Raw genomic sequence first — 19,527 nt, 5'->3', positions numbered from 1 at the left:
TGAGACATTGATCTAGAACCAAAGCATACACACATCTGTGGAATTAACTGCACATGAGAAGAGAAGAGAAGAGAAGAGAAGAGACCTTTGACCTTTAACACACCTTTATTACAGCAATACTTCAACTCACAACCATAACCGAAAATGAATGCCAAATCAACATATGAACGACCCTCCCCTCCCACCATCAACCCCACCCAAATACAATAAACACAAAAAAAGAAAAACAAAACCAGAGGACACTCCATTCGGCTTCAAAACTAAATCATCATCAGTGATATTACACAAAACTCAATTAATGCTCCAAATAGAGACAAACTCTTCAATGTTGGACACCATCTTGTAAAAAACAAACTCTACTTTCAAACGTGCACCTACGAACCCTTTAAACATAATTCCTAAATTAACAGATCCTGTTCCCTTAATTTTATTCCTCCTTGTAAGCCATATACTCATCTTCGCCTGACTTATTAAAAAATTAATAATTAAAAATTAGGCCCGCCAGCTTGATAAGACCAGCATTTACGAGGAACCTCTGCACACTAGCAGTGCTGAGCATCCTACTTGGCACCAAGGGATTGTAAAAAAAGAGGCTCCTCACCAACATCACCATAAAATTGAGAACAGTCTCTCTGTACTTTAAAAAACAGTCTTCCAAGCAGTCAAAACAGACTGGTAAAAAACAGAGGTCTGCAAAAGATCCATGCCAGTTAGGTCTATAAGAAACAGGTGCTTGTCATATGTAAGGTCCTTTATTCTGTGAAGCAGCGTAGATGCAGTCTTGAACCAGGGTGGTTGTTGTCTTTGATAAAGATAACTCTGTGCTGTCTGAAGACGGAACGCTGTGATACGGCTGCGAAGGTCAATCAAACTCTGACCCCCCTCTGACACAGGTAGAGACAGCACAGCAGACCTGATCCAATGAAACCCTCCCCAAAAGAAAGTAACCAGTCTTTTTTGTATCCCCTTGATAAGAGAGGCTGGAGGTTCAACAACAGTGGCACGGTGACAGAGTACAGAAGCGGCCAAGTTGTTAACAACCAAAGTCCTTCCCCTGTAAGACAACTGTGGCAGGACCCAAGTCCATCAAGACAACCGGGGAGCAATTTTTTCAACAACACCCTCCCAGTTCTTCCCCTGAAAAGCATCAGTTCCCAAAAACACTCCCAAACACTTCAGTCCCTCCCTGTTCCACTGTAATTCTGCCGGTAACACTGGCTCCTCTTTATCAACCCACCCTCCCAAAATGAAACCTTCACACTTTGACCAGTTAACCTTCGCGGAGGATGCTCGCTCATATAAGTCCAGTGTCTGTCTGAGTGTTTCAATATCACTTTGACCGGTTATAAAAACCGTAACATCATCAGCATAGGTGACAATTTTACTGGACTTCCTGCTTCATCAAAGGTAAAACCTAAGAGTCCCTGTCTAAGATGGTGTAAAAGGGGTTCAATGGCCAGTGTATACAACATACCAGAAAGAGGGCATCCCTGCCTGATGCCCCTCTGAGCTGGAACAGGCCGACTTAACCCTCCCCCCACCTTTAACATGACAGCAGCGTTTGAATACAACAATTGGATCCAAGAAATGAAAATGTTCCCAAACCCAAAAGCTTTCAAAGTTTTAAACAAATAGTGGTGATCCACTCTATCAAAAGCTTTTTTTTGATCCAGAGATAAAAACCCCACATCCAAGTCCTTGAGCTTGGCCAGATCAATGTCTCGAATTAAAAACCAGTTCTCCATAATAGCTCTTTCAGGGACACAGTATGCTTGATTCACATCAACAATCATGTCAATACAGGTCTTCAACCTGTTAGAAAGACATTTTGCAAGAATCTTGTAGTCCGTACAAAGAAAAGAGACAGGCCTCCAATTTTTGAGCAAGCCCAGGTCCCCTTTCTTTGGCAGTAAAGTCAAAACTGCCCTTGTGCAACTTGTTGGCAAGATCCCAGTGGTCATACAGTATGTGAAAACCTCATGAATGTCCTCTCCTAGCAGCGACCAGAATTCCTGGTAAAATTCCACAGGAAGACCATCAACTCCTGATGACTGACCACCGTTGAGTTGTTGAACCACTGAAGACATCTCCTCAAAGGAAATAGCAGACTCCAACACAGCCGTGGCAGCCCCACCAGCATCTTCGTCACACATTCAGGGTCACACGTGTCAGCACTAAAGAGGCTGGCATAAAAGTCAATGGCAAGCTTCCTCATTTCTACTGAGTCAGATGTCACCTTCCCATTTGGAAGCCTTAAGTGCAAGATTTGGTGTGACTCTCGAACCCTTTTCTCCAGCTTAAAAAAAGAACCTTGTTGGGGCATCTATTTCTTTAATAGTAGAAATTCCTAATAAGAGCACCCTTTGCTCTTTCGTGAAGAAACTTGCCCAAAGCCTTCCTCCTACTGTCCCAGGTATTATTTGTATTATCTGTCCCAATTATAATCTCAGTCTCTAGCCTCTTGAGCTCTCGTTCTAAGTCCTCAAAGTAGTCTTTAACAGTGGCCGTTGCATGTGATGTGTATTGGTGACAAAAAAGCTTAATCTGTGTTTTCCCCACCTCCCACCATTGAGCCAAATTGCAAAAGTCCGTTTTCCTTTGTTTCCAGTGGCACCAGAAATCAGAAAAAGCTTGACAGAACTCTTTGTCATGAATCAGCTGCGGGTTAAAGTGCCAGTGGGAACAGATGTTAGAATGCATCAATAAAGAAATATCTGCAGTCACTAAATGATGATCAGAAAAACCAACAGGTAAAATCTCTGCTTTAACTAGTCTATTATTATACATCTGGTTGATATATAATCTATCAAGTCGAGCTGCCTTCACATTGCTCTCAGAAACTTTTACATATGTATACTGTCTGGTTGTGGGATGGAGCTTTCTCCACACATCAGTCAAATCGTTCTGAAGAATGATTGTAGACAAAAGTGAGCCCGAAGGTGGGTGAGGCCCCCCTGTGTTTCTGTCAACTGAAGGGTGGGTTGTGCAATTCCAGTCCCCTCCCACCACTATTATTGAACCACTATTTAATTTTGATAACTCATCATTAATTTTATGAAGTATCGCACACGACCCGCAGCTGAGTTATGGGCGTATACATTCATAAAAGCAAAAGATATTCCCTTGATGGTTGCTTTTACTAACTGTGCCCTTCCCTGCTCTATCTCACAGACAGAAACATGTGACAGTTGAAGGTACCTAGAAAATAAAATTGCTACACCTGCACTGAGGTTAGTACCATGACTTAAAAAAGCCTGCCCACTCCAACTCATTCCCCATTCTGTCTCATTATCTATAGTGCTATGTGTTTCCTGCAAAAAGAACACATCAATGTTTTTGTTCTTGCTAAGCTCCACGACTGCACGCCTTTCCCTATCCCTACCCCCATTAATGTTAAGTGTACCTACTCTCAAATTTGCCATATAAGACGGAGAGAAGAGGAGGAGAAAAAGAGAAAAGACAGTGAGACGCTTCCAGAAAGACACCCTTAGTTTAAAGGAGCTTTTTTCTCGTTTTTCCCTCCTCAACTTAGTCAGGATCTTTTTAAAACGGAATCTTTTCTGTTTACTCAATTGTTCATAACCAACAACTCTTCTTATTTTCAGAACAGATTTTATAAAAAGATCAACATCTGGAAAAAAAACTCAGTGACTTCCACAGACTGCACACCAAATGTCTCATCCAAAAAGCGGTTTATATCTTCTAAGGAATACGACTGCTGATGGTCTTCTTGTAAAACAATATCAGAGCATTGTGACAGGGAATCATCTTCCAACAAGTAGTCTTCCTCATTTTCTACGCTCAAAGAACCTGAAACTACATTCGCAATACCCACCTCACTTGCCGTTGCTTTGGTCTGTCCACTGTCCTGATGTTCCTCCACACTTTCCCTTTCCTGTATGTCATCACATCCATCCTCCACCTCATTGGTCCCCTGTACTATCCCCTGTTCTTCTGGCGCAGCCTGTGGAGCACTGGCTGCGACCTCCATACTTTGGCACGACACCGGCATCTACAGCGCGCTCCTGCTCACTGGCCCCACTAGCATGAGCCTCTTGTTCACGGCGCACCTCCTGCTCTTTGTGAGGGCAGGATGAGCGTTTATGGCCAACATCACCATACTCAAAGCACTTTATGCTACCTGCACTGGCATAAACAGTATATAAGCCGTTTTCAAATCTTACTTTAAACGACACTTCCAGTGTCTGCGAAGGATCGTTCAGATACATGAAGGCCTGCCTTCTTAGTGACTGAACGTGCTGCAGTCTGGCGTCTTTGCAGCCAAGATGAACAACCCTGAACCCGCTAGCAAACTTTCCAAAGCGGGTCAGTTCCTTTTCTAGTAGCTCATTGGGGATGAACGGCGGGACACCAGACAGGGTGACCCGCGTAGATGGTACAAACAGTGGCGAAACAGCCACAAACAAATCATCCAGAATGATCCCCCTTTCAACTAACAGGTGAACCAAGCGGATCACAGCCTTGTTCATCCGAGAGCCATAAGTTATATTCTCATGGCCCACCTGTTCACCAACAGCTAGCAGAACCTGCTCCACGGTGTACTGCTGGGATGCCACCACCCTGGCCCCATGTCTAATAGACAGGGGAGGTGAACCCTCACTGGGGAGGGACGCCATGACTCAAGGTAAAACTGGCCAATTAACTAAAATTCTTCACTTCACACAACACAATGAAATAAACTTGCCTTACCTTTTAACCACCCATTAAGCCCAAAGTTTTCCGGAAAAAACAGTCCAAACGTCCCAAACTCACTCAGCAGCTCCACGCACTCACCAAACACCTTCACACACCCATTCACTCACACTCCCAGCATGCAGTGCAGGAAGGAGAGGAGAGGAGAGAAGCCAGATGGAAAAATGAGGCAATCATTTTCCCCCTGACTATCTGAATAAATAGATTTGCTTGTGTTCTATTAATGAGGTTCATATGGGTTAGCATGCATCATATTTCTGCCACTCTGAATATGGTTTATTAGCAGCCGCTGCATTTTGGATCTCATTTCAACAGCCAAATATATTCAGTGGGTGGTGATATATTAAGAGTTTTCATACAGACAATATTTCAATCTGTTGTTCTTGTTTCAGATGGGATCACTTTTACCCATCCATGCACCACTCTTTGTGCCCCTCTACAAGCATAAATAAAGCAGAACAGCACATGTACGGTATTTACAGTTTTACTGACCCTTGTACTACGATTGTTTCTCCAATGAAGGTTAAACTGTCATATAAGTCACTGATCTATTCATTGATTTGGACCTCTTTTTGCCTCGCTGCCTAAAGTGTCTGTAACGTGGATATGTGCCTTCATGGCTGCGGATGCGCTGACCCTCATTACAATATTTAACCACTATAGTCTAAATGATCGCATGAAAGACAAACAGCAGCGACGTGTATGCAGGTTGCGATCTTTCAAGTCTCTGACAGCATTAATGGTGCCTTACCTGTCCCAGTTACCCCAAAAATAATCGTTTCAAACTGCGTTCCCCAATTAAACCCCTCAGTCACTCACACTACCGTTTAATTTGTATTGCTCATTAGCTTGAACTTGACGCAATACCCGGACTGTTACACGTTGTTGTTTTGGCTTTGTTTGTTTGTTTCTTAAATGGGCGAGGGTAGCAGAAGGGAATGGTTCCATTTTGGTGCTTGTTTTTCTCTCTTTTTCACTCTCTCTGGGCTTGTTGTTGGTTTACTTGACAAACGCTTGCCCCATCTCTGAATAAGAAACAAGTATTTTGCATTACAATCACAAACGCGACTTATTTGTTAATGTGTAATGCATAGGGCATTGCGAATAAATTAATAGCAACCACAACACTGGCAAACAAAAGAGAAACATGAACTCCATTTAAATGTGATTCTGTGCTCTTTAATGTATGGCTTAATAAGAATTTGCAGGCCACAGGCGAAAAAGCTTTAACAACTCCATAATTGGAATCCAAACACGTACAAATTGCCAGCGCTGCGTTGCATACCAAGTGCAAAAGTGTGAGTGGGGGGGAGCATGATGAAATTGTTTGAAATACAACAAAAAGCCACTGTAATCAGAGCCTGCTGACACAGCAATGGGGGAAGCCTTCCCACTGCGAGGAGATGATCCTCTGCATCATCTGACAGAAACCTAAAACAGCTTTGTCTAAAACATTGATTTCAGCTGCAAAGAGAAGAGATTCCTCTTCTCCTCTCGTCTTTCCCAGCTTCTCATCTCCATCAGCAGCTCCCCGTGTCTGGTCTCCCATTTCTTAATGATATATTTTTAAGTGGGGTACGTGTGTACTGGGAAATAAGGCCGAGTCTCTCCATCTCCTCTGCACTGAATTGGCATGTAATTAAAGAGTGTTACATGGGAGAGAGGGAGGGAGCGCGTGAGGCAGAGGGAGAACGGGAGACAGTAAGTAAGAAGTGCGTTCCTGCTCAGTCGTAGAAATCACGAGTGTATGTCCACGGGGTCTGTGAGACACAGGAGGCACTCCTGCTGTGCCATCCTTCAGTGCTCTTTAGGTCTGTTTGGCAATGAAATACATTCCTGAAGTCCTGCAAAAGCACACATATGTTTCCTTTATGGTGTAAAGAATAATAAGTAGCTCAAATGAAGAAACACTAAAAAAAATTCACGCACCTAAATTATGTGGAGATACAGAAGTTTTTTATTGCTGCCATACAATCTGCATCATTATTAATGCAGTTATAATGCATTATAACTGCATTAATAACATTCTTTACAGCATTATTCCATTTAATAATATTTCACACAGTATTGATATTGCATTAAAGTTGTTTATTGAAGATGTCCATTTGAGGATCCTTCCATTATGTTAACTTTTATTACAAGTACAGTTAGAAGTATTTCATACACATTGCATATTTGTGCTTATTTCGAGTTGATGTTCGGTTCATTAAGGGTCTTAAGCTTCACTGGCGTGACTGTCCAGGTAATACATGCTGAGGGAAACTAGAACATAGAAGGATAACTGCAATGCATGCTTACAATACATATAACACATATAATCTAGGAATGTGTCAGGCCTGAGGCCTTAACTCATTTGGTGTCTTACTATATTTTACTCTACTTGGCAACAGATGACCAGAGTCAATAATTAGCCCCAGAGACCCTGAGGGCTTGAAGTTTATTACCTTGTATGGAAGGTGTTATAGAAAAGAGAAGTTCTATGTCTGTTTATAGCCATTAAAAATGTACAAGATGTACCATTAATTGTGACTAATGTCTGGACCCTATTTTAATCTGTAATTGACGCCATGGGGGGGCGTGTACCCTACGGCTTTATAAGTGTCCACAACATGTATTTTGGTCAGAGGACATATGCTGATGTTTTCTCCTGTGTGTTAATAAACTCATCGTTTAATTGCACTTTTCTGGGGCCTCCGTGGTTTGTCTCACTGCTCTACATTGATCGATTTCGCGACAATTAAAAAGAATTTTAAAAAGATAGTAAAATATTACTGAGATATTACTGAGAATACTGTGGCTGGATTGGTTCCTTGACCAGCTATCTGTTTACTCTTTCAGAAATATTGTTTTAAATTAGTCAGCCAGAAATACTCTGACCAGTAGTGATTCCTTTGAAAACTGCTGTTACTTTATTGGCCATTTAAAATAATTATTTTTGGCTATTGTTATTGGTAGTGGCATTAAAGTTGTGCATCAAGAAAATTCCCCCACCAAACCCCCCAAAACAAAGTCTTTGAGGATATTTTTTCAAATTACTGTTTTAGAGAAAATTCAAGTTTATTCAAGTTTGTCATCTAGAATTAATAATTCAGTCTCAGCAAACAGACTTTTCCTGGGAAATATGATTTGGAAATATGTCTCTTTGTTATTGTAGGTCTTTACCTTGCAATATAACGTGCCTTGAGGAAACTGTCATTGTGATTTGGCGCCGTAAAAATAAAACTGAAATGATTTGAATTTACAGTTTGCTTTATTTGTTTTACTCCCTTGGCTAACATAATTATAATAACCTGGTGCAGAATTGTAACTGGTCTAAGTGCAAGATGAAGTATAATACTTGGAGTATTATTGCATTGTGCCTTCCTTCTTCTATACAAAATGAAAAGTTTCTCAATTTGGTACATTTCTGTCTGGATATATGCAGCTTTTTCATGTTTGGCTCTTTTGTTTTATTATGATTATTTTTAATTTTTGTGGGTTCTTTTTTTTAAAGTTTGACCTAAAATAGCTCCCAAATTTAAGTCACGTCCCCTCATTTTATTTTATTTTTTTTATCATTTGTTAGAATTTTTGCTGAATGTTTCTCTGAGTCTGGAACTTTTACTTAAAGTGTTTGTCTCCATCTTTTGTAATTTTCACAATCTCAGCATTTAGTAATTTGCACTGCCACTCTGGTAGCTGCTGGTAAGCTGAATACGAGCACCCTACTTCTACGTAGGCAGTGGGCATAAAATGTGTACTGCAGAATCGTCAAATATGAATGCAATTCCGAGGAGACAGGCCCGGTTTAAACCACAGCCTCTCTCTTTTAAACTCCACCTTTCCTACCCTCTTTTCTCCATCTCCTTGCCCCAGAGGAGCCAAGCTGCCCCAGTGTAATGAAAAAGTGTGAACTTGCTCTCACTGTGGCATTTCCTTGGATAGAAAGTGTGAAGGTAGCAGAAACTGAGCCAATCCTGGCACCAGCCTTGTCTGCTCGCTCACACATCATTTGCACTCTTTGGAAAACGCTATCACTGTGGCTAGATTACTTGCTTACTTCATTTACTGCCATGCGGGGCTCTAAGGGAACTGAGAGCCTTTCAGAAGGGTCGGTAGCTGAAACACACATCATCGGCGTGGATGCAACGTGATTATGACCTGAATCATCGCCAGTCGGTTAGGCGGGAGGCTCTCAGATTGACCACGAGGGGGGTAATCAGTCTGGTCTCATAGAATCTTTTAGTTGATCTAATCATTTTCTTATCTTTGAAAAAAACACAACCACACTTCTTGATCTGTTTACACACAACACTCATGTCAATAATTAGGGTGAAGGATGAAAGAGGGCAAAGAAGAACAGCTAGCGATGGCAGGGACCTTTCAAAACAGTCTCAGTCATTGTTCTGACAACAACATTTTTGCTGCCCCAGCTTAGTAATGAGCCTCATAATGATAGTGTAATAAAAGCAGTAGCCTTCTTTAACCTGTAAACCTTAATTATGTCCGACATTCACCTTCTATAGCACCAGAAACTGTGCACAGTAAACATCTCCTGACCCTGAATCCTCGTGCACTCTTCCATCACTCCTCCACTAATAACTGTAACCCTTCATCTCTGCTGCACCCAGCTCCAAAATCCTTTTCCATTTCCTCCTTCACTAACCCTCCCATCACACCTTCACCATGAGCAGTAAACTGGGGGAGGATGAACACTGCAGAGCACTGAGGAGCATCGGTGTCTATCATGAAGGCAACAAATAGCCCCTGCACCCTCGTGGTATCCTCTCTGACCCCTGAGTAGAAGAACCTCAGCCATTGATTTGTTGCTACTTGCTCACATAGACTACACTATAGCCTCCAAGAAGCGGTCAAACAGATCCATAGGCAGAACCTCCCAAAGGATTTCGTGTGTGTGTTTGTGCATGCATTCATGTATTTGTGTGTACATGTGATATATTGCCTAAAGAGTGTGACAATTACATTTAATTCTTTCTGAAATGCTCAGTATATGTTTCATGATCAATACAGGGAAATAGAAACCATCACAGCAATGCAGGCACACACTGTATACTGATACCTTCACAGTCACTTACTAGAATAAGTGTTGCTTAAGTGGTACTTCATATATATTCCAGCTGGTAAGTCATGACTGACTATCTTTCTATGACAGAATAACTGTATAAATGTGTTAAAACTATCATTGTGAACTATAGCCTTAAATAAAGCAGACATACTAAGTGTTTTTGAGAGTTAAAAAGTTCAACGTACTACAACACATCAATAGTTCATTCCCTAATAAACCATAAATAATTAAAACTGACATGTCAAATCATTGTCACGAACTTGTATTTGTTTGTTTATAATCACAAACTATCTGAAAATGTTGTTCACATTAATTATAAGTCTTATTATTATAATGCCTCAGTTATAATATATTTAATTATGCAATGTGTGCTACAATTAAACACTTTAATTGTCACTAGACTTCTTGTTGCAGGATTGTAAGGTTGGCAGTAAGATTATGCAAGGCTCCTTTGTATGTTTACTATCATGCACTCCAATACATTTTTAAATTGAGAAAATGGACCGCATTTTTATGAACATATAATAGAGGTTAGAGCTCAAACTCAGAACAACCCATCTGGAGATTGTTGTGACATGTCGATAAATGTGCTTTTCTTTGTGGATGCAAATATTCAGCCATCTCCTTAATGTTATCCTATTAATGTGCAACTATTTAATAAAAGCAAAGGAAAGACTCCTACAATCAGTTGCAAGCATAAACACAGGGATTGCTAGCAGCGGGAAAGTCTCAACTCACAGAGACTTTGGAAGAGAAACCTCATAAATCCTTTAATTATCAACTTGTTATATTTCCTATTAAGGGAACTTGTGCCAGTTGTAGATGTCCATGTTATATTTGATCTGCATGTTGGCAAACATACTTATGACATATACACGTATTAGCATTAAAAAGGAATTTCCAACAAGCACCTTATAAAGTTGGCAGCAAATGCAGGTTTTGTTGGTGACATGGCAGATTGCAACCAGCAGCCCATCCCCAGAATTGGCCAGAATCCCTGATGTTTGGCTGGATAACACTTATGATCCAGCACTTTGGCATCCTCCACTGTTCTATAGCCTTTAAAGTAAGTCTTGACTTTTGTAGACTCTCTGAGTACATCATCCCTCTTTTGCTATTAAAGCCATGGTCCAATCTATAAATAGTAGTCCAGTGCCCTGCATCCCTGATGAGCAAGCTAATTGACACTGTTAATGGATAGAGTTTCACAGAGCTGTAAATAATGTGTAGGTTCACACTTACTGCCTCCTGCCGTGTTACTTCTGGGAGGGCAACAAGAGTTTACCTGCCAAGTCCCGTCTCTCCAGCCTGTCATCCCTGCTTCCCTCCCTGAGCCAAGTCTGCTCCGGCCAAGGGATTTACAGAAATCAATAACTCTGTGTGCCCCCACCCCACCTCCCTCTGTCCGAGTCAAAGTCAGAAAACTGCATCCTCTTCATGTACTCTAACAACCTCTTGAAAGAGGAAAACAGGACTACAAGAAAGGAAACCCTAAAATCACTTTCATTTTGGCCCACACCGTTTGTATTTAAAGATTCCCTTTAATGTATGGCATATTTGATGCAATATTACTAAAAATGCATGTGCTCTGTCTAAAACTAAAAGGCATTTAAACCTCTGAGACAGCTCAATTGATCATAGCAAAGCCACAATCATAGATGACTGGCAGCTGCAAACTGACTATGGACTAAGAGACAGATCAGGTTCTCAGTCACTTTGATTTTACAAATTGAAAGGTACCTTAAAAGACATCGCTTCAAAGGCACGGAGGTTGCTTGGATGGACTGTTTGAAAGAGGGATGAGAAAGACAGACATGCAAGGAGAGCAAAAAACACTACCTGGTGAAATCATTCACACATTCATTCTCTATCAGTATACCGCTGTACATGGGCAACCTAATGAAATGAGATACACTTGATTTATCCCACATTGGGAAATTAATTTGTTAATGTGAAGTAAGTATAAAATGTGTCCAATACTGTATCTGTCCTTGTGGCAGTGAAGCTGAATCAGTCTCTTACAGAAGGTGCTCCGTTGCATGTCCAGCAAGTGGTGCCGAAGGTAGTCACGATGCAATCAGTGACCTCCTCTTCGAGACTGATGTATATACACAAGCCTTTATAAAGACGCTGGCACTGAATACTGTTTTTTTATTTTCCATCTTCCAAAAGCTCATTTTCACTTATACCCTGCTTGCCAACAATATAATTTGTGTCATTGTCCTAACTTTTATTTATTTATCTCATATCACCACTGCAGCTGGAGGAGACAATTAATTAACACTAATGGTGTGACTAACAAGCAGACACCGGGGTGTTAATTGCCTCGATGTACTGTATTTCCTGGATTAAACAGATGGATGGATGGATGGATGGATGGATGGATGGATGGATGGATGGATGGATGGATGGATAGATAGATAGATAGATAGATAGATAGATAGAGTCTGAAGAGCAGTGAAAACAGATATGAGAACCCACGAGGCATTAATTATTTGAGCAGTCTTTTTTAATTAAGCCAGATCTACCGTTGTACAGTGTACCACAGATCAGATGCCATAATGGAACTCATATAAAGTCCATATACTTTGCTTATTCTACAAAATTAATATTTGATCACCAGAAAAGTAACACAAATTCTGTCTCTCATCTTTCTATTCTGGCATGCAATTTGCTTGTATCAAACACACACAAAAAATGGATGCGATACATCTCTCGTACAAAGCCTCTGACCAGTTTATGTCACTGGCAATAGAGCACAGAGACTGTTGGCTGCGGCATCACTCCTTAAGTGAGAAAGATGGATGGAAGGAGCGTGGAGAGAGATGGCTGAGCGATGGAAGAGACGGGGTGTGAGGGGAGGCATGGAAAGGCGCTGGAAACGAGGCCTGCAGTCGCCCACAGATGCTCCCTCTGTCTCTCCCTCCTTTTGAGCACAGTACGGGAGCAGTCTTTTGGGGAGGCTGGCAGGCAATCAGCGATGCCATGCCAGCAGTGCAGCGATGGCAGCTTAACCTATTTTCGGAAATACCACAGAATATCTATTTATAACCGCGCTGAGCCGCATGTATCTTCACACATCCCTCATGGACTTGAGCATTCTTAGACATTTTCCAATCTAAAATGTGCCTTCCTTAAATTTCAAGGATTGCTTAATATCTGTGGAAAACAAGGTCTGCTAATAGTTCTGCTTATCCCCACTTAGGGTGGCAAACTACCATATTATTCACACTGTCAAAATACTAGCATTTTTCGCATAATATATTTTGTCATTAATTATAAACAGTTTTGCTATTACTGCTTACATTCTAATCATAAAATAAGAAATCACCTCTGGACAGCACAGAATTAACATTACAAGTAGCAGCGGTATTATTGAATTACATATTACTAGTGTTACTAGAGGGATTTTCTCATGTCAGCAGCTTTCAGGTGATTATTTTATCTGCCAAGCTTGGCCTCTGCTCCTCCTCAATCCATCCCATCCACTGTTGCCCAAACGGCAAACAGCCTGTCAGAGGCATCCTCCATGTCCCAAGCTGAACCATCACTCTGCTCTCCCAGCGCCTTAGGATAAAAGCTGCCATTTGTTTCTGCATCTCTGACAAACACTTATCCATCTGTCCATACATCCATTGTTCTGTGCCGTGTGTCTGTCTGTCATTTGCCTCGTGAGCCCCGCTTCATACGTGTTTCCATCCTAACTGTGCAAATGCTCTCTGTCACACCGGGCTGTATGACAGTGGGGGGGATTAGGTGAGAGTACCAAGTCCAGTATCCACAAAGCTTTGTGTTCACGTGCACTCTCAGGCAGATTCATGTAAGACATAAATGCGTTGTTCATTCACACCAATATCAAGGACTCGACGATTTGGCAATCAGAGAAATGTGACAGCTTGACTAATCTGTGATTGTTTTTTGTCCAAAACACGGGGGCTAGCAAGCCCTCCAAGGGCACGGTACTATAAGACAAGACAAATAACTTATTATTTTCCAGGCTTGTACAAGGCTTTATCGCATGAGTTCTCCTGAACCATTCCAAAATGGAGAGGGATTATCACAAAACATTGCATTAAAATCTCCTCTCTCCCCTCTCCCTTGTTATTTCATTTTCCTTCTAAAATGAATCTGTGCCCAGCCAGGCTCAAACACAACATTAAAGAGCTCATGCTATTCTAACAGAAACCACCAACCCCCTCCTCCTCGCGCTCTCCCTTTTCCCCCCTCTGTGCCTTTATAACCCCCCTCCCCCCTCATAAGAGTACACTCTGCTCTGTAGGCAATGGCACTCTGCAAAGCTGCCCATTCAAAATAGATAGGCTTCTATCTCCCTCTATTTAGACTAAGAAAATAGCTCTGACCTTTGAGCCTGAGCAGGAAGGCAGCGCGCTTCTGCCAACTCTACCTTTAGAAAAGAAATGTGTCCACAAAACAGCCAAAAATAATTCAACTCAAAAATCTTCCATTTAAAATTTCTGGAAAAAGCCAGTAGAGCATTCATCAAATCAACAGTGCTACCAAATTAAAATCGCCTTCCATCTCGCATTGATTATTATTATAGTTTGTCATCAAAACAGTCAACTTACCAATATAACTTTTTAAAACACCATGGCATCACCACCATCCCTTGAAACACAAACACTGTCCAGAAAATGTAGAATGAAGGACCAAAGAGCTTTATTTACTTGAGTTAATGAAATGCAAAAACATTATAGGTTTCATTAATGAGTTAGACCTCACTGCTCATTTTCCCATCTCTGTTCCCATTCTGGGCACCCATTTACAGCAAACACATTCCACAAAGGTCATGGAGTAACAGCACTTCCAACAAACTGAAAGTATAATATACTGCAAGCAATAATGAATGTTGCATTGGTGCAGGAAATCAATCCATCTCAAAGGCTCTCCTGGGCAGGTATTAAAGGAGAGGGAAGCGGAGACGGAATAAAAGTCAGGTGAGCCTGGTGAGCAGATACAAACCTCCAGCAGAGCGCAGCCTTGTTGCCATCTAAGATTGCCAATCTGCTTGGAAAACCAACAGAAAAGAGCAGGAGAGAGAGGGAGGCAGCACTCCTCATCCTGAAGTCAAGGCCCATAGCGCCTGTCAGTACCCGTTGAGCTGCTGCATCTTTTATGAGGAAAGCCCTGTTGCTTATTACAATATTTACAGACGTTTAAAGATTGCGAGGCGAGTGTTGTTACTGCATTAGCTTGGCTCGGTGGCCTTCGCTCACTAGACTCTGACAGGAGATTTTATTCTAGATTTGTTCAATTGAATCACTGCACAAAACTGCGCGGAGAATGAGAATTGTTTTTCAGGTGACTCAGAGGTCACACGCACAGCTGGAACGGAGTGTAGCTTTCATGGCATTTATGATATTGGTTCATTTCATTAGTAAATAGGCAATAATGTCAAAAGGAATAAGTTCCAAAGCTGTCTATTAAATCTGTAATATTAACACAGTTTGGTCTTTCTGTACAGTCCATGTCGTATCTACAGCTCTGTTTATGGATGTAAGCGAATTTTTCCCATCTGTTTCCCCAGGAGGGATGCTGTCCTACAGCAGTGCCGTGATCTTTGACACTTTCCATAAGGCACACGTAATATGGAAATGTGTGCATGTACTTCCATAATATCAAAGGAAGAAAGCAGCTTTAACAAACCAACGGTTGGTTTAACCAGTGCTGTTGCCTTTAAGCTCCATCTTCATAAAGGAAAACTGGAATGTATAGTTCTGGTTTGATGAATATGCTTTGTTCCAACTAGCTGTGCTTCCTTCCTTCTTTATTCTTTGAGGAGCACAACTTACAGAGAAACCCTATCCATCAGACTGCTTCAGACGAAGGAAAAAATAAAAACTTGAATAAATATTTCATTAGATTATTCTGTGATTTAATGTGCTTCTGCTTGCTGGGGTCTACGGCAATATCTCCATTTATAAATGCATTAACACAGTAATACTCAACACAAGCTTAGTATTGATATCCGGGCAGCCTTACCCGGCAGATTGGAGCAACCTAGGGATTTTTTTTTGTCTGTGCATCTACCTGTTGTGCTAAATTATACATTTCCTCTCTGATCTGAGTGCATTGTGGAAACTCACATGATATAATCTACCCAGAAAACTGCACTTTTAATTAAAGAATTTGATATAGCAAGCAACATAACAGGCACAATGCATAAAAGGAACACTGGTTCTGGATATATGCATGTGCATATATGCATGTATGTATTTGTTCTGCATGTGCTGGTCAAAGGTAATTAGAGCCAAAGGGAGAAGTTTTCACAGTCTGTGATAAATTCAACATCAGGAAATCCTCTACTTATTAATACCAATTGGGCGACAATAATTGGCAGGCCATCGACAGCGTGGGCAGAATTAATCATTTGAAGAGGCAGGCTAGACTGAATTTTTAATTGGCAGAGGCAGCCACTGTTTAGGGAGGCAACCAGCTGATCACCCAAGAGACTGCTGCTTCAGACAATGCACATTTGCTAATCCTCTTGAGTCAAGTTATTATGGCCATGCATTATTATCACGCTTTACAAACTAATTCCATGTTTTCCCTCTCGGATTACCAAGGGGAAAAAACAGTTGCATAAGAAAAGAGGAAATAAACACAGAGAGCACAATGTGGATGAAATGAAAATCCAAAAAAATCCAAATGACAGAATAAGCACAATGGCTACGAATGCACAACACTTAGTATAATGAAAATAGCATGTGCGCATGTGCGCATGTGTGTATGTGCATGTGTTCCTCTGTCCATCGATTTGTTAGTGTGAATGTGCCACTTTGAGGGTGCTTGCCCAGTGTTTCCATCAGGATGCGTACCCCATAATCCTTTTTCTGCTTAATAACGTGATTAACTATAAAATAACCTCATCAAGGATCACTGACACATTAGAGTTTGATTTTGTATTGTTAATTGTGCAACGAGGCTTCATTACATCCTAACTCATTTAATTTGACTGAACTATGCTTATCTAAAATTCATTAGCAGTTTGTACGTTAAAATTCAGGGTAAATAATGCCATGAGAAATGCATTTGGAATCATATTTTTAGCATTTTTGCTAAATCAGAAAGAGAAGATTATCCAGCTACATTTAAACAAGATTTGTTGTTTAGTAAAATGCAAAAAAAAAAAAATCATAATGCACAATGAACAGATCACTGGATATTTTTAAGGGATTTCACTTTGTTGAAAGGCTCTTTTGAGTTTTGCATTTCAAACTGACATAGAGAACTGAGGAGGGTGATCATACAGAGTCTCACCGAAAGCAAGCAGTACATCTCAATTACACATTTTCCCACTTCTTCTACTTTACCACCAGGGCAAGAATGATGTAATAAATTGATGATAATATAATGCTACGAGGAAATCTGACAAAAAAAACCTTTTCAAATGAATAACAATGTAGTTTTTCCACTGTATTAATTGAAAAAGTAATTGCTAATTATGACATATCAAATTTATGGCCTAGGTGTCAAATATTTCACTTGAATTATATACATGTCTACCAAAAATCAGTGTTTTTGTATGCGTAATGGAAATGTCCTGTTTATGTTATGTAGAAAGCCTAAATTGTCTTTTCCCTGATAGCACGATAAGGTGACATCATTCAGGACCCAAAATACTGCCATCACTGTAACACGGGTGAAATGACATTTTAGTATATGCATGAACACAAGCACAAAAACACACGCATCCAAAGCAAACCAGATCAGTGCAATACTGAAGAAATGACTTCCACAACAATAACGTCAACTTTACGACCGTCATAAAATATGTGGCAAGCATTATTATTATTATATACTGTAACTGTATCCTGGTTTGAAACCTTCACAAAGACTTGTATTAATTATTCTGAAGGAGATGGGGACGACCTTTGTAGCAGAAACAAATTTAATATCTTGCGATGGACTTGATGCATGACACGACAGGGTTTGTAATGTTTACTGTCATACATTATCATTTGTCTTTTCTAAATGTCACTGTAATAAAAGGCTTATCTCCTGTGCTTACATCCTTCACACATCTGCATCTGCTCTGCGAAATGAAGAATCCACGTGTGGAAAAAAACACAAAGAAAAGGGTTTTTTATAACTGTGGATTTGATTAAATGATAGTCGAGGCCATTGCATGCTTTTGTTTGTGGCTTCTATGTGTCAGCAATGAAATCACCATAAATGTTCTCCAAATGCATTAAGTATGCAATTGCCCTTTTGTCGTTATATGAATAAGATGTTGCAAACTTTGTGTACAGTGCACTGGCCTGACCGTTACAATGAAACTAACAGTGATCACAGTGCTTATAGTCAAAGCCTGAATGTCACTGATCAGCTAAACCAGTGCAGCTCTGGGGTTATGCACTTCTGGTCTAAATTAAAGGTTGGGTGAGGGTTCACGGGTCATGACGATGACAATGATGACGTCTGCACTGCTTGAATCTAGGGGATGGGGGGTGCGGGGGGGGCTGTATCGTGAAATGCTTTTCCCACCCAGGCAGTGATCTATATTCTTGCTAGCCAACTTCATTATGGAAGATGGAAGTTGTCAGTGTATGTATAGTGAGCTGAGTGGATTTACACCCGCTGCTTCCATTTCAGCAGAAGCATCACTGCCCCACTCTCCGTGGCGACGTCCGTCATCTCGTGACAGTTCGTGCGCCCTTTGGAGACGTTGTAGAATTGAACTGATTTCGCCGTGTCGCGTTTGCACCCAGCCCGCTCTATTTGCACATGGGGAGATGTTAAAGAAAGCATATGGATGAATAAATGATGCCGCCCCTCCGCAAAAGATGGGACTGGCAAGAGGAGGCTGTTGAAAAATGCATCCTTTCCGAGCGCCTCTGCCCCACTTAGGAGCGTGTTAAGGAAACACTCAAAGGCAATAAAATAAAGAATTGTTCCTCGTGTTCAAAACACTCAAAATATGTGCAAATCTTTCTTTTTGTGGTCATAATAAATGCTGAAATTTAGAGATAGAAATACAAAAGCGCGTCAAACCAATCTGATAATTACTAAAAAGCTAAAAACTTGCCTTACGCACAAAAAAAGCAACTGGAGCAAAATGCCAAACCTCATGAATGTTATACAGAAATATGAGCAGTGATGAGCATAACGATACAGATTATTTGGGGGGATTGACAGCTGAGCGATTAAGCCCGATTAAACATGAAAATAAAAGTGACAAAAATCCGCATTTCACTACAAATCAGTTCAGTACGTACAGATACTAATAAGCAGATATTAAGCTTCATATGGGCCTCGCAGCCATTCGAGGGGCGACACATTACCTTTGTGCATGCCGGTGTATCGGTCCTTGAGAACTGTCAGTTCGTGGATTTTCCCAAACTGTTCAAACAGGGGTTTCAGGTCTTTTTCTTCCAAGTTCCGCGGTATCTGCCCGATAAACAGTTTAATGGCATCTTGGTCTTTCATGTTGCCGCTCTCCGGATGAATTGAAATGGGTTCTGACCCGTTCATGGGTTTCGGAAATGTGATCTGAGGGTACTGGTGCTGATGTGGGATAAGTAGTAGTGGTTGTTGGGTCGGTGGTGCCCCCGGTCCGGTGAAAACCAGGCTGGAGTGAGAGGGCTGGGGCTGCTGTGGATGGTGCTGCCTTCTTGTTTCAGTCTGAGTGAATCTGGCCATTCTGAGCTGGGAGCAGAGTGGATAATAATGACAACACACACACACACTGTGAGAGAGCAAGCACTCAGCTGGAAACCAGGCTGACTTTC

The 19,527-nt window shown here is 41.1% G+C and overlaps 1 protein-coding gene across 6 annotated transcripts in view; it reads right to left on the bottom strand.

The window, feature by feature from the left end:
• Positions 1–19,527, bottom strand: part of celf5a (cugbp, Elav-like family member 5a) — a 194,153-nt gene extending 174,626 nt beyond the window's left edge. For all 6 annotated transcript variants that reach the window (XM_006790373.3, XM_006790375.3, XM_006790374.3 and 3 more), the window contains exon 1: positions 19,081–19,527. In XM_006790373.3, coding sequence (XP_006790436.1) covers positions 19,081–19,438 — 358 coding nt within the window. In that variant the 5' untranslated portion in view covers positions 19,439–19,527. The remainder of the gene's footprint in view (positions 1–19,080) is intronic.

This window comes from Neolamprologus brichardi, chromosome 23 (genome assembly GCF_056152115.1).
Source record: "Neolamprologus brichardi isolate AB-2024 chromosome 23, ASM5615211v1, whole genome shotgun sequence".
NCBI lineage: Eukaryota > Metazoa > Chordata > Actinopteri > Cichliformes > Cichlidae > Neolamprologus > Neolamprologus brichardi.
The sequence above is the reverse complement of the archived record's forward strand: the minus strand, read 5'-3'. Positions and strand labels throughout refer to the sequence as shown.